The sequence below is a fragment of the Onychostoma macrolepis genome, chromosome 07, assembly GCF_012432095.1.
Source record: "Onychostoma macrolepis isolate SWU-2019 chromosome 07, ASM1243209v1, whole genome shotgun sequence".
NCBI lineage: Eukaryota > Metazoa > Chordata > Actinopteri > Cypriniformes > Cyprinidae > Onychostoma > Onychostoma macrolepis.
Window position 1 is genome coordinate 46588186 of NC_081161.1, and position 24410 is coordinate 46612595.

Below are 24410 nucleotides of genomic sequence, written 5' to 3' on the forward strand. Positions count from 1 at the left end.
ATTCCTGTGTGCAGAAATCTTTTCTTTGTTTAGGTGATGAAAAGGGGCTTTTAAAAATGTATTTGTCTTTGAATCATTCATTCAAGTGATTCGTTCAAAAACACTGATTCATTCAATAATGAAACAAGTCAATCTTGAGTGAGTCAATGAATCGATTCATTCAGAAATTCCATGAGATTTTCTTTAGTTGTCTATTTTTCTTCAGAATTATGAGAACTACAATCTCCATTTATAAAATAAATAAATAAAGTCTTAGTTTATCCAGAATTGTGCAGCTCTATTTTGCACACAAACTGCTCTTAAATCAAACTCAGTTTTTATGTAGCCTGCTGATTTTTGTTCATGGTATTCAGCAGCAAATGTTCTGCAAAAAGAGAATAAATGTGATCCTGGACCAGAAAATCTCCTTTAAAAGTTGTCCAAATGAAGTTCTCAGCAATGCATATTACTAATCAAAAATGAAGTTGATATATTTATGGTAGGAAATTTACAAAATATCTTCATGGAACATGATCTTTACTTAATATCCTAATGATTTCTGGCATAAAAGGAAGAATTGTATTTTGACCCATACAGTGTATCGTTGGCTGTTGCTACAAATATACCTGTGCTGCTTATGACCGTGTGTGGTTTTCACTTGGCGAGACACTCACCCACTCCGTGACGTTACAGAGGGCGCTGGACGTGGGCTGCAGGAGGCAGGTGCTCCTGTAGGGGGCGCCTTGGAACCTAAAATGCAAAAACACCAATCACATGATGATTAAACAACTACTTACACGGTGCTTAAACCAGATGAGCTTTGGAGAAAAGACACTGGGTCTCATTTGCTAATAATTAGGTTACATAGATGCACAAAAACGTTTTTGCTAATTCACAACAACATGACTTTGTGCCTAATCTTGCCCCGATATTAATGTATTTAAAGTAAATAAAATAAGCGATCACGTACCTGAAGCTAGTAATTAGCATACAATAAAGTTTCCATATTAGGACTTTTGGCACAATCTTTCATTTATAACCTTTCGTAATTCCCCCCCGATAAACTTCGCATTCACTTGCGAAACATATGCATTCTCTCAAAAGTTGTGTGCTTCCAAGAAGCTTTGTTTGCTTGCAAAACTCTGCATTTGTTCATAAAACTTTACTCCCTGAGAAAGTGTCGTCAAAAGTTTGTTTCCATAAAACACGTTAACTTGGGAAAATGCAAAATGTTTGTGAGAAATTTTGCATTTTCCCAAGAAACACTGCATTTGCAAACCTTGAGTAACTCACCCGAGATCTCTGAAAGGAACCTCAAACTCCAGCTCCTCCTTGGTGAGCGACTCCACCTTCTCGATGAAGTTCTTGAAGGCGGATTTGAGTTTGTGCCGCATCTCTCGCTCCATCTGCTCGGCGTAGAGGTCGTCGCGGTCGTGCATGTGCTGGTGTTTGCCCAGGTCTGTGGTGATCTCGCCCACCTCCGTGTAGAACTGAACGTCTGTGTGACGCTTCTTACCGAACATGATGGCGTTCTGCGACAGACAGAGAAGAGCGTTACAGTCAGTCCGCGAGACACAGGATAGACGCGTTTAGTTTGTCGCACACCTTCAGATGGAAGTGCAGCACGATGATCATCTCGCCGTCGCAGGGCTGGAATACGGCGTGTTTGATGTTGTTGTAGAGGATGTCGACTTTATCGCCACGCACTGACGTGAAACGGAAACCTGGAGAGACACGAAGAGTCGCTTGCGATTAACACACGTTCAGGTCAGATTTGACCTGGAGAAGATATACAATTTCTAATGAATAGTTTTGAGTAAGGGAATGTAACTTTGCAAATGCTTTAAGAAACTCAAAATACACTTTTTTCCCCACTATTATCATTTAGGAGACACATTTTGACCCAGGCATGTATGGGACACCATGTCAAAAACACCTTTTGTAAAATTATCTATGAAGTTATATCAGTGTCAAATATATTTAGCCTTTTCCCACATCATGACCAGAACATGAATACGATGCCCATCAACAAACACTGCAGCATAAAAATCTGATTTTATGCAAATAAAATGAGTTTTTGTATGAAGACTTCTCAGAGTAATATTTGTGTTGTTTTAGTGTTTTATTAGAAATTTGGACTGTTCCTGAGCAATCATGAGTAATAAATCTGAAGGAATTTAATTAAAATCCATTCATTTAAATGGGGTTAATACTGGTAATTCTCAGATTATGTGTTTGTATGAATTGAATGATATTCAAATAAAAGTTCTCAGCAATACTGAAAAACAAATAGGGTTGCAAAGGGGCAGAAAATCCTACAAAGCTTCCAAACTTTCTGGAAAATGTGGAATTTTTTTGGTTGTGGTTCAAGTCTAATTTGGAATTTCAAAGAATTTTGCAATTTAAAAAAAATAAAAGTCTCAGTTGAGAAAAATGTAGTTGACTTTCACAAAATAATACTACTTCTGGTACCAACAGACCTGGAATGTGAAATCTTATTTTGAATTAATTATAAGGGTTAAAGGCTTTTATATGATGGCGATTGATGCCATTTTATTAGGAAACAATTGGAATTGATAGATTTTATCCTGCGCAAATGGTCCATAGTGTCCTTATAATTCAGCAGCATTAGCCTGCATTGCATATGAGCATCACTTCAGCCGCTCTTCTCTAGATTGGTCATTTAAACCCACATTAACGGCCTACTAAAGCGCCGATGCTCTCACCGTTGGTGTGCGCCTCCAGCGAGCCCTGCATCCTCTTCTGCGCGATGTTGGGCCGGATGTAAAGATCTTTGAGTTTGGGGTTGCTGCGGTTGAGGTTGATGACGAGCGAGTCCTGTTTAACGATGCCCTCCTTCTCCTTCTCCTCCGCCTCGCGGGTCTTGTAGCGCTTCTGCACCTCCTTGATTATGCGGAAGGCGTTCTGCAGGTTGGTGGAGGGAACGGAGTGATCGCCGGGCGACTTCAGGTTCGACGCGCGGTACGTACTGGAAGAGAGAGGACCGTTAAACCACAAACTAGCTTTCTGGCCAGTTATAACAAAGGTGCACCAAAATAAGAGCAAACAGGTGTTTGCTGACACATTAACCAACCACAGGACTGATTTTGTAGTTTGTGTTACACTAATCAAAAAAGTAATAAATCTGGGCTGCGTTTCTCAAGAGCATCGTAAGCCTGTTGATCGCAGAATCACTGCCATCAGTGGCGCTACGATCAACTTCGGCTTACGATGCTTTGAGCAGCGCAGCCCTGGAGATCACAAAGCCTTACATCTCTTTGACAAACGTGGCCTCGGGGTTGGGGAAGATGTTTCCGTCATGGCGTCCCAGCGAGCTGCCCGGCACGAAGAAGTTTATCCTCAGATACGTGTAATCTCCTTCCACAGACATACTGATGTTCTGCAAACACACGTCAGAGTCTCAGACGACGCACACATCGAGGCGCGGTCAGCGTCAGAGCGGCGCGGTGCGCTTACCTTGATGGTGGCGATGTGAAACGGCGTGGCGATGCCGAACACGGGCATGACGACGGTCTCGTATTTCTTATCAATGTAGATCTTCATGTCTCTGATGTCCTTCTCACGGGGCATCTGGGAAACATTCTTATACGACACGTTCGACTTTCTGGCTCTGAGGAGGAAGCGTGAGAAGAGTTTTTACGTCAAACTAACGTGACAAAATGTGAGCCTGGAGCACAAAACCAGTCATAAGGTTATTTTTTTTTAAAGCTGAATAATTAATCTTTCCATTGATGTATGGTTTGTTGGACAATATTTGTCTGAGATGCAACTATTTGAAAATCTGGAATCTGAGGGTGCAAAAAAAATCTAAATATTGAGAAAATCACCTTTAAAGTTGTTCAAATGAAGTTCTTAGCAATGCATATTACTAATCAAAAATTAAGTTTTGATATATTTACGGTAGGAAACTTACAAAATCTCTTCATGGAACATGATCTCTACTTAATATCCTAATGATTTTTGGCATAAAAGAAAAATGTATAATTTTGACCCATACAGTGTATTGTTGGCTCTTGCTACAAATATACCTGTGCTGCTTATGACTGCTTTTGTGCTGCAGGGTCATAATTAAATGAGCTTAATGTGACAAACGTGTTCATTCTCGTACTTCTGTATCTGCTGTCCTCCTTTCTGCTCCGTCAGACGCCGCTTGGCCTCCTCGTTCACCTGATTGGCCAGTTCTTTCTGATGGGCCCGCCTCTTCTCCTCAGCAGTCATCTCGTTCTGACCAATCAGATGAGAGTGAATGAGAACGCAGGTATGAATCGGGTGAGTTTTGAAGAGTAATGAACAAGGAGGCGGCACATACCCTGGTTCTGTCGGCCAGCAGGGCGGCGCTGCGAGCTCCTTTCCCCAGCAGCTCCTCCGCGTTATCGTCCTCTTCCTCCTCGTCCTCTTCATCGTCGTTCTAGAAACACAGAGAGAGTTTAAAGATTTGGTTTTCAAAAGCCTTTTTCCAACAGGTACATCTGGAAAAAGGGGGGTCGTCTTATACACACACACACACACACACACACACACATACACGCGTGCGTATATAAACTATAAATCACCAAATAAATAGAGGAAAAAAAAAAAAGTGTCAGCTTTAGTCGAGCACAAATGTTTTTAAGCACATTACACGCATCTTGGTGTTTGAATCCACTTTTTTTTTTTTTTTAAGTCAATCTCAAAATTCATTAAATATATGGATAGAAACAGCTAATAATCACATTGGATGGGTTGTGTGTTTGTGCATTTATACCGAGTGTGATTTTGGACCAGCGAGTTGAGACAGACTGTCGTTACCTTGAGGAAAATGCCAACGTTTTTGATCTTCTTTTTGACGGGTGTGAGGACGGTCGCTTGATCCTCCTGCGATCACAAACACGAGCAGAGGATTACTGGAAAGCGTTTCACAGAGAGTTTCCAGCTCACGAAGCATTAAAGAGCGTAACGCACCTCATTGATCTGTATGCTGTCTCCGATGAATAGGGCGTATTTTTTCTGCTCGTCTTTCTTGGCCTCTTGGTTGATCATATCAGCCAATCCCAGACTGATGCTGAACACCATCCCTGCACAAACACACGAGCGCAATTATTAAAAGAGTTTATATTACACACATTAAAAACAATGATAATAAAAATAATATTTGCAATTACTTTTTTTCCCTCACAAATGTGCAGCCCTATTATAGATGCACACAACTCACTTAACACACTTTTCAAACAGTATCATGAACCTTCATTTTAAGGTAAACGCGGTTTAAACAGGAACTAAATATTTTGCTAGTATCTTAATGCAATAACACTAAATACTGTACAACAGGCTCAGATTCATATTCACACTCACCTCTCTTGAGTTTGAACTGATTTTTGGCGTTCAGTACGAGCGACCCTTCTCTGAACTCAATGCCCATAGCGAACCTGCAGCACACACACACACACACATCACACTCGGCTCACTTTACACACTTCATATCGATGATCTGGAGAATGAAGCGTTTCAGACACAAACCCGAGGTTTTTCGTCAGTTTGCTGACCAGATCTGGTTTCTCTTTCTTGACGAACTCCAGGACGGCGTTATAGACTTCACACAGCTTCACTCCTGTACAACACACACACACTAATTATTAAACCATTCCTCAACACACACACACACACACACACACACACACTCGCTCTCGGCCGGCTCACCGTGCTTCATCTCCTTCAGAAGCTCCTCCTCCACCTGCAGCAGGAAGTTGTAGTTGTCCTGCATTTCCTGCGGCGGGTCCACCATGAGCGTGCGCACCAGGTTGGAGCAGTAGGACTTGTAGCGGATGCCCATGGCGCATGTGATCGCACCGAAGTGCATGTGGTTCTTATCGCTGCGGAGAGAGTCGCAGGGGTTTAGCGCCGGAGCGTCTCTTCAGAAGAACAAGCTTGTGCGTGCTGCGCTCTCACCTGACCACGCTGAACTTCAGGCTGTAGTTGCCGCCGCTCTGAATTATGGGAGGGTAGCACATCTCCACGGTCGACGGGTCCACGCCGCCCAGAAACTTCCGGTCCTCGATGGCCTTCTCCACCGACTCGGCCAGACGACTGTGCTTGACTTTCTGATGAACAGACACGGGACAGACGTTAGCAGCCGGACCGCGACCGGGAAACATTAGCGACAGAATAAATCATGCATTTCAGATTAGCCATTATTACACTTAACTGTGTCACATTCAACTGCAGGTTTAAAATACTTCAGACATGTTTTATTCAATATACACACACGTGTAACTGGTTTATGAACATCAAGCACTTACCAAGATTATTAGCATCAACTTAACCATAAAAAACAACTGATTACTTGGGGTGGGTGGGGGCTTATTACATTATCTAGCTACAAAGACAACATCTAATTTTTTATTTTAAATACCGAAGGAAAAGTGAATAAAAGCCATATTGATATTAAAACAATCAATAAATAAATAGCGACAAAATAAAATCACTAAATAAAACCAAAATTAAAAAGAAACAATTCAAAATATTAATAAAAACTACAATATTAATCTCAATGATACTAAACTATTTACCTTTTTTTTTTTTTTAAATCACCACCCTCTGAAGTTCAATCACAAATTTAGGACCTATTCAAGTGATAAACCATTTAGTGAATTTTTAAAATGATTTACTAAAGAAATAAATACTTTTATTGATCAAGGATCCATTAAATTGATCAAAAGTGCCATTAAAGACGTTTATAATGTTACAGTAGATTTCTATTTCAAATAAATGCTGTTCTTTTGAACTTTCTATTCATCCGTGAATCCTGAAAAAATAAAATATATCACGGTTTCCGAAAAAAATATTGTGCAGCGCAACTGTTTCAACATTGCTAATAATCAGAGATGTTTCTTGAGCAGCAAATCAGCATATTAGAATGATTTCTGAAGATCATGTGACGCTGAAGACTGCAGTAATGATGCAGAATTAAACTACATCATACTACATATTACAATAGAAGACAGTTATCTGAAATTATAATAATATTTAACATTTTTACACTGTATTTTTGATCAAATGCATGCAGCCTTGGTGAACAAATATATATATTTTTTAAATCTTAATGATTCCTCTCTGGCTCCTTAAAGCCAAAATCCTAATTTCCTCCTGTCTTCATGACTCTGTGAGATGAAAAGTTTGCGCTATATGAACCATTGAGCGAGCCGTGTGTGAACGAACCTCGTCGGCGTCCACGATCTCCATCACTCGCTCCTTGAAGAACTTGGTGAAGACGTCGCTGGTGATGGCAGCCGCCTTCTTCATGAGCGCCAGCTCTCCGTCCTCCTTCACCGCCATCGTGTACGCCACCACCGTGCTGATGTCCACCTGACAGAGCGACACAAACACACGCGCTCAGATCATGTCACTGCATGCCACCGGTTCAGTGCGGTCTGCGTGTGAAAGTCAGTCAGACAGACCCTCTCCAGGCCCTCGGCCGTGATCATGTCGCTCCAGCTCTTCATATATTCTCCAGGGAATTTGTCTTTCATGAACACGCCGACCGTCTTGCCGTCTTTACTTCCTCGGATGGCTTCGATCATCTTCTCGAAGTTCACCTTGTTGCTCTCGTTCTGTCACACAAACATTAAAAACCCGTTACCGCTTTAAAGTAGTTAAATGAAGCTTTGTTTCTCGAAACAGTGGTTCGGAGCGCATATCAAAATACCAAAAGAACCATCGTCTCTGATCTCGGATCGGTTTTATTAATCAGGCATTTGTATAATTATAAGGATGAATAACAGTTAATAGTCTCTTAATGGCCTGTTTAGACAAGCTTTCCATAAAACAAACAAAACAAGTCCTGCAAGTTAACAATAATTATTAAAAACACATGTGAGCCTGCAGCACAGAAGCAGTCATAAGCAGCACAGCTATATTTGCAGCAATAGCCAACAATACATCGTATGCGTCAAAATTATAAATTTTCCTTTTATGCCAAAAATCATTAGGATATTAAGATCATGTTCCATGAAGATATTTTGTAAACTTCCTACCGTAAATATATCAAAACTTAATTTTTGATTAGTAATATGCATTGCTAAGAACTTCATTTGGACAACTTTAAAGGCGATTTTCTCAATATTTAGATTTTTTGCTCCCTTATGACTGGTTTAGAGCTCCAGGGTCACATATAGGCTACAGACACTTCACATTTAATGGCATTTTATCATTTTAATTGCATTTAATATTACAATTTCAAGAAAGCATTTGCACTGGGTTTGTAAAAGTTGTTTTTGTGCATGTTTTGGCCTGAGTTTTCGTTGCATTTACACAGTTTTGACCAGCAGGTGTCACTAGCGTGTGGCGTTTCGAGCGCATCGAAACCGTGAATCATTTTGTGAAGCAATTGATTGGAAGCTTCACCAAAGTTTGTTTCTCCCATCACTACTTTAAAGCGGTTCAGAGGACTGCAGAGCGTTAAGCGTGCCATACCTTTTCCCGGACGAGCAGCGTGATCGGAGGAATCCCATTTGCGTTCTCATTGCCTTTCGTGACGGCGACCTGCTTCAGGAACTCCACCTTCTTCTTACTGGCCAGAAAAATGATCTTGGTCTCACAAAACGCCATGATAGTGTCTGTGAGCTCGTAACCAAACAGCCACGTCTGCGGACAGAGAACACGAACACATGAGCATGCAATGATCTCTGATGGCATTAGTGTTCTCATAAACAGCGTTTTATTGCACCTGAAGGGCTGTAGATTTGGCGTAAACGATCTCCTCATCGACTCCAACAGAAACCACGATGGCGTCCACCTTCCCGAACTCATCTTCACCTTTCTGCCACGGAAAAAACAGGGTTATGGTGCACAACTATATCATAAAGAGTTATGAGAAACTCATTGCATCATGTCTACCCATACAAACACTGTTTTTAAAGCAGGTTTTTAAAGTAGTAAACGGTTAGATATGCAACTGTGCAATAATTGCTAGCTTTTGGTACAAGCAAAAAAAAAAAAAAAGAAACTAATTACATAATTGTATAATTTTGTAGTTATTACTATTTTACATTTAAAGATATTCTAAAACAAATGCAGCAATATTTAATCATTTAAAATAATGGACTAATAATAAATATAACAATACATTTAAAAATATATATATTTATTATTAAAAAATAAAAGCTAAAAAGAAACCAAATATAACAAAATGATTCAAATTAAAAACTTTTGATTATGCACATATTGCACTGTACAATATCAGTTCAAATTATTATATAAATAATCCAATACAAAAAAATACAACTTTTATATCATAAAGCATAAGGATAACATATCTCTTTAGCAATGAAACTGTGCTGGTGGGGAAAACATGTCCTTATATTGCTTTTCAAACATGATTTGGTCTTTTATTCTTTATCGTAAGTAAAATAACTTAACGATAACAGTAATAATAATTTTCTTTCCCACCTGCAGCATGTCTCAACATGAGCTAGCTCACAGCTAATGAACTTCTGCATCAAAATAAAGAGCTTACCTGATAAACATTTACTAAAACATAAACGAAACACAAAGGCTGAGGGTTTATTTCACACCTGCGTTATCAAGACTTATTACAAGCGAGCGGAAATGGCGTGAAAACACCACATGCTAATAAGCTAGCACATTAGCCGCTACGCTAATCGCGCAAAAACACTCAAAACGCTCGCAAACTTCAGCGATTCCGTTACGAACAGAAACAGATCACGGTACCGACCGACAGAGACGCACACGGCGGCCTGCGTGTGTTTATATAACAGTTATATGGAAATGAGGCCTGAGAATGTGTGTGTGTGAGAGAGAGTGTGTGAGAGAGGATTTCCAGCATCACAGAGGCGCATAAACACATCATACGAGAATAATTTCTGTCAGAATATGATTCTTATGATGATTTAGTGCCGTTTCTGAGCGGCTGTGAGCTCTCCGTACCTTCCAGTTGCCGTAGAGTCGCTTGATGCGGCGGTAAAACGCGTCTTTATCCAGATTCACCGCCATAATATCACATCAACACACACACACACACATACACACTCACACACACTGAAGTACAGCAGCGGAGAGCGGACAAACACACACACACTCCGGAGATTTCCACTCTTTCTGCTCTCCACTGGACAAAACAATAACAACACACGCAAAAAGAACGAAAACACGGAAAATAAATGCTATCTATTTAAAAAGACGGATATTCTTCTTTAAAATGTGTTCGTTGTGTTTTAAGTGCTGTCTGGTCGCTGATGATGTGAATATATCATCATGATAAAACACGCATGTGTGCCGCTGATCTGTAGCTCCGCCCCTTTCTGCTCGTTATGCATATATTTAACTTTTATTTATTTAAATATATTTAGAAACAGTGGGCTTTTTTTTTTTTTTTGACGCGATTGCTTTTTTATTAAATGTTTTTATTAATTTAAATTAATAGCATTTATTTATTTATTAGAGATGATTATTTATTTATTTATGCTGCCATTTTGTATCTGTTTAGAAGATATGTTTATTATTATTATGAACTAAACACGTGCTTGTTTCACGAAAACACGGTATGTTAAAAAACGACGCACTGAAATCAATCTGCGCGCGTTTGTTAACTATATATTCGCTATTAAAAGTAACAGAGGTGGTCATTACGGCTTTTGTTTTCCTGCGTTTCCCTCCCTCGCAGAAACTCCCGCCCTGACGCTCACGGCATCCGGCTTGGGCCCAATGAAATCCCGCCCTGACGGTCACGTGCTGCGTTCCGCTCCCGCGCAAACTCCGCCCCCGAAGCCTACGTCACTGCGTTCCCGCCGTCCGCGCGCACGGCTTTTTCCCGCCATCCAGTGTCATTCGAAAGAGCGCGAACTCCAGCGGAGCACGTGGGCTCAGAGCTGAAGCAGCGCGTTCATACGAAGTTAAAAACAAAACAACAAAAAAAACATCATTAAACGAACATTTCATGAGCTTAATGATGTGTTAAAGTGCTAATACACTGCACTGTGACAGCTCAAACTAAATTAATAGGCATATTTTACTTTTGACCATAATTATGCTTTAAAGCAGGCTTCTTAATCGTTAATTTACAGAAAAAATACTAACCATAAATAATTTTGTGATTTTAAAAGTGTCAAGAAATGTATGCCCTTCATTAAAAACAAGTATTGTGAGACAAAAATAAATATTTACATATTTGTTTTGCATTTTAGATTGCTTTAACATGAATAATAGTAATTTTATTAATAATATACTAATTTAAATCATATTAAATTATTAAAATGAAGTAATTTATATAAAAAAAAACCTCAATACTAAACTATTTAGTAAAGACACCTAATAAAGTTACTCTTAGATCATTTGTGTTTACTTTTTAATTATCCAACATATATTACAAAATATAATACTGAATAATTGCATAGATGATAATCACATAAATGTGATACTGAATAAGACCGAATATCTATCTATCTATCAATAATTTTTTCCCCTTAAAATCATTGTAAGGGACAGAAAGGTTATAATTGAAGAATCATCCCAATGATAACACAAATGTAATGACCAAACATTACAAAACACGTCACTGTTTTATTTCTTTTCATTTTTTCCATTTGATTGTTTATTCAACTCACAAACTCCTCAACACAATAAAAGAACCGAGATGTCAAAGAAGTGAAGAAAAATCTAAGAAAACCATATTTTCACGAGCAGTTAAACGTATATTGTCTGTTTCTGTAGATTTCCCCAATATAAAATCTGTTTTTAATCCGCACAGCGTCACAGTAAGTACTGAGAATGTAAAAGGTATTAAAACACTCCTTTACAAAAAAATTGACCACAGTAACCCGTTTCCCAGTTATGCCACAAAGGTCACGGGTTCGATTCCCAGGGAACGCGTGAACGGATCAAATCTAATGAATGCAATGGATAAAAGCGTCTGCCAAACGCATTCATGTAAATTAAATATTCTACAACTGTTAGCATAATAAAATCACAATAAATATGGCATCAAACAGAGCCGTTTTGCTGAATCGGTTTTGATTTTTTGGCCATTAGTTACCATAGTTCTACTGTAACAGTAACCATAGCAACAACGGAGTTTTGGCCATGAACTCCAGTTACCATGGTAATTTTTGGCCTTGTTCAAAAAGAAATCAAGCAAGCCCCAAAATCAGGAATATTCACATGAGTGACGTCATGATTTTAAAACAGTCTGTGTATTAGCTTAAAAATCGGTTTAGTGCTCCGTCTCTCACACACACACACACACACACACCGGCAGAAACATCCTCTATGCAGGTACAAAAAAAAAAGCTGGATTTTGTGCATTGTTGCATTGTGAACTATTTCAGATTGCAATCCATAACCCAAGCACAGGTTTCTGTACTTACATAAAATGTGTTTCTGCTGTGAACAAACACACCTGGTCAAAAGAACCTCCATCCGTTCATACAGATACATTATTGAGATCTCTTTAAATATTCATTTTTTCATCCTAAAATTCATTTTTTTTAATAAACCCAAGATTTCCGCTGCTTTTCTGTGTCAGTCTGTGCATGTGAAGCAGCGTTAACAGTTTGATGTTGAGTCTTTGATGGGTTTTCCGCTGTTCTTGTTCACGCTGGGGGTTCAGTGTCCACACACACACACACACGTCTGTCCGTCTCAGCCGTGTCCATGTGTTTCTATGTGACGGTGGTTGAGTTTTGTCCTCTGATGGCGCACCAGGCCATGAACACGTCCCTGCAGACATCAGACCAAACATCAGAAACAGCACAAATGAACAGGTGGTCATGCAAGACTATATGCATTTGGTTTGGTGTGTGTACCTGCAGTGTGTGTGTTTGTGTGTGTACCTGCAGTGCGTGGCCACACACTCGTTGCTGCAGTACTCTCGGTCCCAGTCTTTGCTCTCTATGGGTGGGTTGTTGCAGCCGGCGCGGACACACACACTGGGAGCGTCTGCAGGCGGAGCGTCTGGAGCCGGAGACACATTCACCTCCACCTCCATCTGATGACACACACACACACACACACAGTCATTATAAAATAAAAGATCATCTTTTTTAGTAAAGGTTTGACTTTGATTATTCTTATTTTAAAGGGGTCATGAACTGAGAAATCAAAATTCCCTTGATCTCGACATTTATTTATTATATAAATTATATATTCATTCATTTTACATTTTCATTATTTATTATTAGTTTGCATAAACAGTTTCTTAACCAACAAAACAAAACAAAAACAATTTTCATTAAGAACAGGATCTTTGCGCACAGAGCTCGCACTCACCCCTTCTTCAGCGACCTCCTCGGTTACCATCGGCGACAGGTCCGTTACTATGGCAGCAGGGGGCAGCACCTCGGCGGCTGGTGACTCGGCAGTGGTTACGATGATTGGCGCGCTCACGCCGCTCTGCACGACCGGGACGATCTTGATCTGCAATGGCGGTGGCGGAGTTGCCGTGGCGATCACGCGCGGTTTAGCCTGCAGAGGGGGCGGGGCCGGGGAATGCAGCATCTGCTGCAGGCGTGGGGGAGGGGGCGTGTTCTGCATCTGCTGGAGCGGCGGGGGTTGCCGCGGCGACTGCAGCTGCTGCTTGGAGATGATGATCTTGTTGGCGGGGGGCGGGGCCTGTGGTTTGTGCGCGCCGGTGCGCGAGCGCGTGGTCACCTGCGGCAGGTCCAGGATGATGTTGGAGGTGCAGATGTTGGTGATGGTGTTGTTGTCGGGGGCGTGCAACGGGATGCGGGAGGAGCGCGGCGGCGGCGGCGGCGTGACGAGCGGAGCCGGTTCCGGAGGAGACGCCGGAGCATCTAACACTTCAATAGTCGGCTGCTGCAGAAAAACAACACCACATTAACAAGGCTTCTCTTAAACATACTCTACAAATTAGGGCTGTCAAAAAAAAAATTAATTAAATTTCAAATATTTGTCAAATTTAAAATAGAATTTAAAAACATTACATTCGAATTTTAGGTACGCGTCCTGCTGCTTTATCAGTGGCGCACGAGATGTGAAGACGATGTAGGTGTCGTTGCATTATAATGTTTTTCACAGCTAATCCAGTTGAAGCCGCTGGATGCGACGCTGCTGCGTTGTTCATTCAAAATATTGCGGAAAAAGAGAACTTCAATGCGGAGAAGATCTTGTTTACGGCAAAACTGAACCCAAGCCGTTCACACAGAACGCATATTTATCACATTTTCTAGAGACGTCTATCACCGTCACGCCTCGCACAAGAGAGCCGCATGTTCAGAAAGCTTGTGAAATTAATGTAAGTTCAACTTTCAAAAAACATGTGTCCAGACTTTATGGTGGTTTTTTCCCATCCCACTGTATCTCGTGTTTTTAAGCGAGTAAGTACTTTGTGATTGGTTTTCAGTCCTTTGTATTAAACTATACATACATGATGCTGTTTTGTTTCTAATCGTTTAAGCAAATTAATTGATTATATATGGTTTATTAACATTAATTTAAAAATTCTGCACTTTTTCCAAAGATAGTCGTGTTATTTTATTGCTTTGAATAAAAGAGCATTAGTAATATTTTGCTCGATGCGCCCTCTTGTGGCCTCAGGAGACAAACCAAAAGCTTTTTTCCCCCCAAACTGAAATTATGCCTTTTAAATTAGAATATTGAATATATTTAAGTACAAAATTCAAATTTAGTTTTTCAACCATTTTGACAGCCCTATTATTACGAATAAACACAAGCAGGGCTCCAGACCGGTGCGACTCAACGGTGAGCGATCGCACTGGCTGCGTCGGCACTCATTCTTCCTTCTGGTCGCTCTTTTGCGACTAACTTTCTCAGTTGGCCAAACGAGCACATAATTTGGTCGCAATTTTATATTTATATTTTTGCTATGGGATTAATCAATGCATGCTGCTTAACTTTTGCTGTTTTTAATGGAATGACCAAAATAATCTTAGTGGCAAACAAACACTTGTGTAAATTAAAAATAAAAACAATAATAATAATTATTATAATAATAATATTATTATTATTATTATTATTATTATTACCAGTAGATGGCAGCAGAGGAACACTTATTGGCTTTTTAGTCATTTATTTCTACTTTTCGCTTAGTATTTTGAAATTATAAAAATGTCAAATCATCAGGAAATCAAATTTTGTTAAAGTTTTGCACTTTTATTTTTGCGTATGAAGCAAGAAGAGTCACAAAGTGCCTTGAAAAACACAAACTTTTCTTCCATTTGCTACTGAATCACATAAAGAGCGTTCCTTTTATAATCACTGAAGTGGTCGCTCAGTTCTAATACTACAGAAGAATAATTGTACATTTAATAAGAGTAGAATATAATAATTTAGATTTAGCACGTTACTGTTGTTAATAAATGTAAATTTTGCATACTTCCAAACTCCAGCTCAGTGCTTTAATATGTATTACCAAGAAATAAACGTGTAATAATAGTCTGGAGCGCTGACAAGGTAGTGATAATTTCACATAAAGCATAAGACACAGCATCAGACTGGATGTGGCACAGCTGGCATTCTCAGCGCTGTCAAAATAAAAGTCCCCAGACACATCAACCAAACCAAAAAAAAAGGCCCCTATGTCGGCCAATAATTGTGATTTTATTTTTTAGCATCAGCCAATTTCTGGGTCTGTGCTATATATCTGTTGCATCCAGAGGTAGTAAACGCTGAGCTGTGTTCAGATTTGACTAGTCAAGACAGATGATAATACCAGCTGTATATACGCTTTTAAATCCTACATGGTTAAGCATTATTATTGGTAATATTATTGATTATTGCTGCCTGTCTGAAGCTCACCTGCGGCAGCTGATTGGCTTTATAAGCTGTCAGGGCTTTCAGGTACTCCTTCTTAGCAGCTTCTGTCTTCCTCTTGTACACCTGAGAAGGAAAAACATTTTAATCAGTCAAGATCTTGAGGTGTTCAAATAAATGCAATAAGACCAACAAATCCAATATATATATATATACATACATACATACACATACATACACATACATACACACACATTTATTTATAATACAGAAATGTATTTCTCTCGGTAGATTTTTAGACCTTATTTAACAAATGGTTCAAAGAGCATAATTTTCAGCTTTATATTTGGTATACAGTACAGTCATCTGTAAATATTCGAAGTAATTACATGCAGAATCCCAAAAATAAATAAATTTTACATGCACAACATTTTTGTGCCCTCGAGAAACAATTCACACGCACATGAGATTTTTTTTACATGCTAATGCATTACAATTTCTAGTTTTATATAAGTTTATCTCCTTTGTGCATCACTATGAATCAATTAAAAGACATCTACATTCTTAAAATTTGGCTTTTCTTATTGTATTACCGCTAATATCAAGGCATAATGTCCAATTTAACACATCGTCTGTAGTGGTGGAGAAACCATGACACGAAATGAGCTGATGACAAAATTTGCCAAGTTCAAGGGTCTATAAAAAAGACTGGTACTGTAAAAAAAAAAAGTTTAAAATTTGGCTTTCGTTACGGCAGTATGCAATATTTCAAGGCCTTGGGTCTCTTTAATGCATACTCTGCGGAGGCCAAGAAAACACACTGTGAAATGTGCTGATGGTGCAAGATAAGGCTCAGTGTGCATCGTCCTATATAAGTCTAATGGTTTCTCATGTGCACATAAAAGTCTGTATATTTTTTATTTTTGCAAAGGTGCTTGAGGCCATGTCATACGGTGCTAAGAATATTGAGAAGAAACCCAAAATGCTTATAACTTGCATTTTGCATAATCAAAAAGTGCGTATTTAACAATCGCTAAACAGCTGCCATGAACACACAGTTCTTGTATAACAAATGTATTTTCATTAGTGCTGTCAAATGATTAATTTGTTTACACACATATATTATATATATATATATATATATATATATATATATATATATATGTGTGTGTATATATATATATTTATATATATATATATATATATATATAAATACTCACACATACAGTAATATTTTCAAAATATATACTGAATGTGTGTGTTTATATATACATAATAAATAAACAGTACACATATGTAAACAAAAACGTTTATTTTGAATGCGATTAATCGTTTGACAGCACTAAATATATTTATATTATATACATGTAACATTTTATATATATATATATATATATATATATATATATATATATATATATATATATATATATATATATATATATATATATATATATATATATATATATATATATATATATATATATATATATATATATATATATATATATATACATATACATACATATATACACACACACACACAATATAAATATACGCAGTACACACATATATTATGTAAACAAAAACGTTTATTTTGAATGCGATTAATCGTTTGACAGCACTAAATATATTTATATTATATACATGTAACATATACATTATATATATATATATATATATATATATATATATATATATATATATATATATATATATATATATATATATATATATATATATATATACACACATACACACACACACACAATATAAATATACGCAGTACACACATATATTATATATATATATATATATATATGTGTGTGTATGTATATGTATGTGTGTACTGTGTATATTTATTATATATATATAAATACTCACACATACAGTAATATTTTCAAAATATATACTGAATGTGTGTGTTTATATATACATAATAAATAAACAGTACACATATGTAAACAAAAACGTTTATTTTGAATGCGATTAATCGCTTGACAGCACTAAATATATTTATATATATATATATTTATATATATATATATTTATATATATATATATATATATATATATATATATATATATATATATATATATATATATATATATATATATATATATATATATATATATATATATATATATATATATATATATATATATATATATATATATATATATATACACATATACATACATATATACACACACACACACAATATAAATATACGCAGTACACACATATATTATGTAAACAAAAGCGTTTATTTTGAATGCGATTAATCGTTTGACAGCACTAAATATATTTATATTATATACATGTAATATATATATATATATATATATATATATATATATATATATATATATATATATATATATATATATATATATATATATATATATATATATATATACACACATACACACACACACAATATAAATATACGCAGTACACACATATATTATGTAAACAAAAACGTTTATTTTGGATGCGATTAATCGTTTGACAGAACTAGTTTTCATTAAATTCTTAATTTTCTATTATAACAAAAAACAAACTAAATAGGGGCAATAGTCTGCATGCAAATATTTTTCCGCACTTTTCCAGACCCGGAAAATACTTCAATCAAATCCCAAAGAACACGAGAACATGAATTCTGGAGAATAACGAGTGAATGTAGCATGTTTCTGTACCTGCTTCTGCTCTTCTCCCAGACTGTCCCACATGGAGGCCACGATCTTGGACACTTCTCCGAAGGTGGCGTTGGGATTCTGGCCCTTGATGGCGGCCTGCGTGTCTCTGAAGAACAGTGCGTACGCAGACACGGGCTTCTGCGGCTCGTTCGGGTCCTTCTTCTTCTTGCCCTTCTTCATGCCGACTCCCTTCCGTCCGGGAGCAGCGGAGGATGCTGGGACGGCCGGCTGCTCCGACAGAGACGGAGAGAGGGAGATAACAGCCGGAGACACGGACAGAGTCACCGGAGAGTCCACCAGAACACTCTTCTGACCGCAGAGAGACCACACACGGGACACAGATCAGGCCACACGCACGCAACACATCCTCAACAACCACCTGCTCACTTCAGACTGATCTAAACACTACAGTTAAAGCAATCAAAAATCATTCTTAAATCAACACAATTTTAAAACTACTAAAACTACAAAATACTGAAGAATATTTGAGAAAGTCTTAAGATTTTTCTTCAAGAATTGCATTCATGAACATGCATACAAATGTATTCATAACAAATGCATTTATCTTAAGAAACGTATTACTTAAAAGCTTCTTCCCCAAAGACATTTCTTTAAAAAATCGTATCTTTTTGCGTAACATTGTTCTGAAAACAAAATAATTTAAATTCCTGAAAAGAATTTTCTTGAACATCGCAAGTTTTCCCAAAATGTTCTTAAAAAATAAGTAATAAAATACAAAAAAAAGCTTAAAAATAATTTGTATCGCTGAAAATAATTCTTAAAAAAACAACATTAAGTAAAAAACTAAAATGTACTAAATTTCTTACATTTAAGAATTGCACAAACTTCTAATAATTTATCGTAGAAACGTATTAAACAGCGTTTCACCCAAAAATAATTTCTTTAAAAATATATATATTTTAACATTGTTCTAAAGAGAAAATAATTTTAATTCCTGAAATTAATTTTCATAAAAATCATCATAAATAACCTGGTAAAGGTTGGATAGCCGCCGATACGTTTAATAAGCAAGGAATAAAAGCGCAGCCGCACCCGTCTGAAGTCGTCCACGTCGTCGTCCTGCAGCGAGTCGGACGGCGAGCCGGTGGAGGACAGCGGCTGGTCAGGTGACTGTGGGCGGGGCAGGATGGTGCCGCCGCCCAGACTGAGGCCCAGCTGCGCGCTGAGCTCTGATTGGTCGATGGTGGTCAGCTGGTTGTGTCCCAGCAGGCCGTGGTTCATGTCGCTCAGCGGGACGTCGATGGTCATCGGAGAAGAGCTGCTGAACTGAGAGCCCATGGGGTGACCGAGATCCTGCCGCGACAAAACCATCGTTACACTGACGAAGACATAATTCATATGAATGAGTTTTGGAGGGCTTTTATTTTGTAACAGGAAATCAGACCGTCCTGACATTGGGGAAATGACATTCTGCAGTGGTGTACTGTTAATCAAAAGTGAAACTTTTTTTTGCTTCTTTTTATATCTATGTGAATTTACAGATAAATATGGTTATTTGCAAGTTTATGAGGCTTTTATTTTGTTATTTCACACAGTTATTTTCATATCATTTGGAAGTTCTACATTTGATATTACTCAACATTTTAAGTCACTTTCATTCTCATTTAAATCACATTAAAATGCGAACGCAGGAGTCGTTAAACAGAATCAAAATATCAATATCAAATACCCCTTGATACCCAACCCTATATACAGACAGATTCTAGTTTGTGTTAATGGGCATGAAATGCAGGTTTGTTGTATTTAAGTATCAGAATGACTTTTATAGACTCGTGCGTGCGTGCGTGTGCGTGTGTGTGTGTGTGTGTGTGTGTGTGTGTGTGTGTGTGTGTCTCGCACCATTCCCAGCGCAGAGCCCAGCATGGGTCCGCCGCTCTGCTGGCTCATCAGACTCAGGTGCTCCAGACTCTGTGACGGTGCGTTCACGAAGGTGGAGGCGAATGACGGATCGTTTCCTCCGACCACAGCGTTCCCGGGAACACCAGCCGGCCCGCCGTCGCCCAGCTCTCCGAAATCAGACACGACGTCAGAGACGCCCAGCGCCGAGTCCGGGTCCAGATCCAGGTCCTCATCGCCCAGACTGGGTGTGTGAAACGTCTGCAGACACCAGACCAGCAGAACTCAACTCAAAACAAAGTGATGATAAAGACATTTATAACGCTACAAAAGATTTCCATTTCAAATAAACGCTGTTCTTTTGAACTTTCTATTCATCTGTGAATCCTGAAAAATAAAATGCATCACGGTTTCCACAAAAATATTAATGTTTTCAACATTGCTAATAATCAGAAATCTTTCCAACCCAAACATTTGAACAACAGCGTAATAATAATATAATAAATCTGTTTTCAAACTGTTTGTTTGTCAGTAAATGCTTTCCTTTTTGGAGCTCGACATACGACGATGAACTGTTGTTTTAATGGAAAAGAGCTGCATGAATGCTCTTCAAATGAATCTTTGTTGGGACATTCATTGCCAAATCAACCAAATTTAAGAAACGTGCCCTGATACATAATTTTTTTTTTTTTCCTGACAAACATAAGTAATGAAAACCAAAATATTACATGTCACTGATGTATATTTACACAGTAATCCAGTATTTTGTAGAGGAGGGTCAAAATGCCCATTTTAACGAGATTCAGAGCCAAACTAACTTTAGAAAGATGGCAGCATCATGTTATTTTCACAATAATATGAAAAAGCACTTTTTCCCCTAAGGTTCGCATGCCTGTAACTGAAGAACTATTCAAGAGATCTTAATATCCTTTTAGATGTTGGTTCTAAACTAACTTTCCATCTGGTATCTTCCTTTTTATGGCTCTACATGGTTCATTTCCAGAGATATGAGCGTCTCAATGTGGCTCCGTGAGTAAACTGTCAAACTATGGGTCACTTTACATACAACTGATACTTATTTCTAGGGATGCACCGATATCGGTACCGATACTGAGCTCCTGTACTCGTTAAAGTGCCATATTCAGACAAAGAAACAGAACAACAGACAGCAGAATGGAGTTATTAGAGATTAAGGATGTCTACGAAGCAGATGTATGCAGTGAATAATGTTGAACATTCAGTATTAGCGGCTGTACAGCTGATGTGCGCGAGCTGAGAAGCGAAGCACGCTGAGTGTAGGGATGTAACGATTATCGGTTTGATGATAAATCATGATAAAATTCCCCACGGTTAGTATTATCGGTTCATTTTTTTAATGCTCATTAAAACCGTATTCGATCACCGCGATTTGAACATTGGTGATGTTATTGTTTTAGTGATTATGCAAACAAAAAGTCATTTTATTTGTTGATTTTTAAAGATAAAACTTGGTGAAGTGATTTATGCGTCTACTTTTTGAACATCTCCAGCACATTTGAGCAATACCGTGATCATACTGATAACGTGATCATTTGGGTCACTATAACTTTCATACCTTTACATCTCAAAAACAAGCAAGAATAACGATGCACAAGTTCCTTAACAGATACGCGAATAAACTCCGATAATGTGAGAAATGTTGAGAATTTGACTATCTATTTGATTAATGAAGTGAACCAATTAACATGATACATGCTCTTTTGGTTTCTGTACCCAATATTTGAAAAGTTTACAATAAAATGTCAGTATCGGCAAGAACCCAAAATAACAGTATCGGTATCGGGCGAGTGCTGGGAAGAGTGTTATCGGTGCATCCCTACTTATTTCTTCTAGAGTATTGAGCTTCTGAGCCCAAATAATGTTAATACGGTGGAAGACAACATGAGCGCAGAGGGTTCCTGACCTCGGCGGGGAAGGCGGAGGACAGTCGCACTTCGGAGGAGCTCAGGAAGTGATGCGCCTCGCCGCTGATGGCCAGGTAGCTGTCACTTCCTCCCGGGAACTGAGGACCACACAAACACACACAATGAGTTTGATTTGCTGAATAACGTCTCTAATACGATGAAAAATCAGTTTATGCTTTGATAATGTGTAATCCGGTATAAATCAATTTAAAATAATCATGTTTTTGGGGTTCACTAACAAAAACTACCATGGTAATACCACGTTTTTACTTCTGTAGCCTTTCAAGTAGCACGTGGATATTATATAATTACTTGCACCATCACATTCAGTGATTCAGCAGACGCTTTATCCAACGCGACTTACAAACGAGGACAACAGGAGCAATCAAAACCTACAGAAGAGCAATGATACGCAAGTGCTATGACAAGTCTCAGTTAGCTTAATGCAGTAAAGCTTTTTTATTATTATTATTATTATTATTATATAATAAATGAAAAGAAAACATAAAAGATGAGCAAGCTAGTGTTACATGCCTTTGCTTTGCGTAAACTGTATAATAAATAAAAATAAAACAAATAGAATAGAAAAAGAATAGAGAAGCTAGTGTTCATTTTTTTGTTTTTTTAAGAAAACAAGCAGTTAGTAAATGCAAGTCTAAAAGTTTTTAAATAGAAATAGAACAGAGTGCTAGAGTTAGAGTACATACATATATATATATATATATATATATATTAGTTGTCTGATGTGGGCAGGTCACTTATGAAAAATGGTTTAAAAAAGGCACATGGCTCCATATTTCCATCGCTTTACAGTGTGCAGTGACCGGTCACGGTTTGATGAGTGGGAAGATGACATGAAGCGACCGAGGTTACCTTCTGAACGGCGTCAAATCCGTTAAACGCCTGAGGATCCAGGAACTCCGGGTCACCGGGCTGCCCGGTTCCGTCCGACAGATCCGAGTAAAAATTAAGGTCCATGCCTCAGACCGACACCGAGAGCTACAAACCCGGGGAACGTCAAACTAACGGACGCGAGAGCGCGTGTAACCGCGGCGCATCTGTCAGAAGACAAACAACGAAGCGGCGTGACGTCACGAGGGCCGACTGGGACGCTCGCGTTCGATCATTCTGCTCGGCTCCAGGCGCACTGCGGTAACGGCACCGATCACATCTGAAACAACGACCTTCGCGATTCTGAAAACACCAACGAGAACGGATCAGCGTCGTCGCACGACAGAAGGATGAAGCGAACCGATCGCGTCCGGTGACGCCGACTCAAGCCCGCATCCACATGAATGACAGCACATGACAAACACACGCTCCGCTGCAGATTAACACACACACACACACACACACACCGCGCACGAATCAAACCGAACGCGTCTGAAAAGCGTCAGTAAATAAACAGATCCACGCGATTTTTTCTCGCTGATCTCAGCGCCGCGGGAACCGCAATCGATCCGGAATCACGGATTCAAGACGCGACCAAAACAACGCGAGCGGAGGGGTCGCGTCCAATAGTGAACTTTAAACGAGCAACCTTCTGCTTTTACACATAACCGGATTAAAACATCGCAAATATACAATACTAAAGCGAACAGACCGAAACACCGTTATTCGTTATTAAACGTGTCATTTAATGAATAACACCCCCCCACACTCAAGCGCTGATGGTTTGTCCTGTGGCCTATTGAAGAGTATAAACATTACGTCTTCCGTATCATACACCAGCTAATTTCTACAACACTTTAAACTCGCTTTTTTACATTAGGATATATGCTCAAACTCACAGCAAGCGACCCGTGTGTGTCAGCGGTTGCACGGATAGTGAGGCTCGTGTTTACAGGCGAGAAGACTCGTAGCTCTGGTGTTCAGAGCGGAAGCGGGGTTTGTCGCGGGACTGGCGGAGTTTTGGGAGTTTGTTTTGGACTTCTAGCACTTCTACCGCCAGCTCTGGCTTCTTACCTCCATCCTCCACACGCTTTCTCTCTCTGTGTGTGCGTGCGTGTGTCCGATCAAAGCGATTCTCACGGAATAAACGCGAAGGGATCGCGCATCATGGTCTTCCGGGTTGGAGATGAGCGGATGTGACGCAGCGGCGGGCCCCGCCCCTCACACGATCACCACGGCAACCGCAGTTTCCGACAATCTTCACTTTGCTTTATATTTCTTTAATTCAGTTTATTTAAT

The 24410-nt window shown here is 38.7% G+C and overlaps 2 protein-coding genes across 9 annotated transcripts in view; both read right to left on the reverse strand.

Moving 5' to 3' along the window:
• Positions 1 to 10469, reverse strand: part of supt16h (SPT16 homolog, facilitates chromatin remodeling subunit) — a 13151-nt gene extending 2682 nt beyond the window's left edge. The window contains exons 1-19 of one of the 2 annotated variants that reach the window (XM_058782778.1): positions 9922 to 10469; positions 8702 to 8794; positions 8449 to 8619; positions 7434 to 7586; positions 7195 to 7341; positions 5926 to 6077; positions 5677 to 5849; positions 5497 to 5587; positions 5332 to 5405; positions 4942 to 5054; positions 4789 to 4854; positions 4310 to 4408; positions 4109 to 4224; positions 3457 to 3610; positions 3252 to 3379; positions 2706 to 2968; positions 1585 to 1703; positions 1273 to 1511; positions 654 to 729 (exon numbers count right to left, since the gene is read on the reverse strand). In XM_058782778.1, coding sequence (XP_058638761.1) covers positions 654 to 729; positions 1273 to 1511; positions 1585 to 1703; positions 2706 to 2968; positions 3252 to 3379; positions 3457 to 3610; positions 4109 to 4224; positions 4310 to 4408; positions 4789 to 4854; positions 4942 to 5054; positions 5332 to 5405; positions 5497 to 5587; positions 5677 to 5849; positions 5926 to 6077; positions 7195 to 7341; positions 7434 to 7586; positions 8449 to 8619; positions 8702 to 8794; positions 9922 to 9987 — 2493 coding nt within the window. In that variant the 5' untranslated portion in view covers positions 9988 to 10469. The remainder of the gene's footprint in view (positions 1 to 653; positions 730 to 1272; positions 1512 to 1584; positions 1704 to 2705; positions 2969 to 3251; positions 3380 to 3456; positions 3611 to 4108; positions 4225 to 4309; positions 4409 to 4788; positions 4855 to 4941; positions 5055 to 5331; positions 5406 to 5496; positions 5588 to 5676; positions 5850 to 5925; positions 6078 to 7194; positions 7342 to 7433; positions 7587 to 8448; positions 8620 to 8701; positions 8795 to 9921) is intronic. The other variant, XM_058782779.1, reaches the window with a different exon arrangement.
• Positions 10470 to 11533: 1064 nt separating this feature from the next.
• tox4b (TOX high mobility group box family member 4 b) lies at positions 11534 to 24388 on the reverse strand. Of its 7 annotated transcripts, none has more exons than XM_058782983.1 (9): positions 24186 to 24388; positions 22220 to 22318; positions 20281 to 20538; positions 19474 to 19734; positions 18421 to 18729; positions 15766 to 15846; positions 13258 to 13803; positions 12822 to 12976; positions 11534 to 12708 (listed from the first exon to the last, which is right to left on the reverse strand). In XM_058782983.1, the coding sequence occupies exons 1-9, from the start codon at positions 24189 to 24191 to the stop codon at positions 12651 to 12653; spliced, it is 1773 nt and encodes a 590-aa protein (XP_058638966.1). In that variant the 5' UTR covers positions 24192 to 24388; the 3' UTR covers positions 11534 to 12650. The 7 variants fall into 7 exon arrangements, with proteins under 7 accessions (XP_058638966.1, XP_058638963.1, XP_058638964.1 ...); XM_058782980.1 differs by lacking the exon at positions 24186 to 24388 and adding an exon at positions 23094 to 23958 and having other exon boundaries at positions 13258 to 13800; XM_058782981.1 differs by lacking the exon at positions 24186 to 24388 and adding an exon at positions 23094 to 23952 and having other exon boundaries at positions 13258 to 13800; positions 18421 to 18726.
• Between the last annotated feature and the right edge of the window lie 22 nt (positions 24389 to 24410).

Coding starts and splice junctions, on each gene's coding strand:
- tox4b (XM_058782978.1), bottom strand. CDS start 23,198: ATGGACCTTAATTTTTACTCGGATCTGTCGGACGGAACCGGGCAGCCC. Junction 13,804..15,765: donor AAGCCAATCAGCTGCCGCAG/GTGAGCTTCAGA, acceptor GTTTTTCTGCAG/CAGCCGACTATTGAAGTGTT. Junction 12,977..13,257: donor AGGAGGTCGCTGAAGAAGGG/GTGAGTGCGAGC, acceptor GTGTGTCATCAG/ATGGAGGTGGAGGTGAATGT.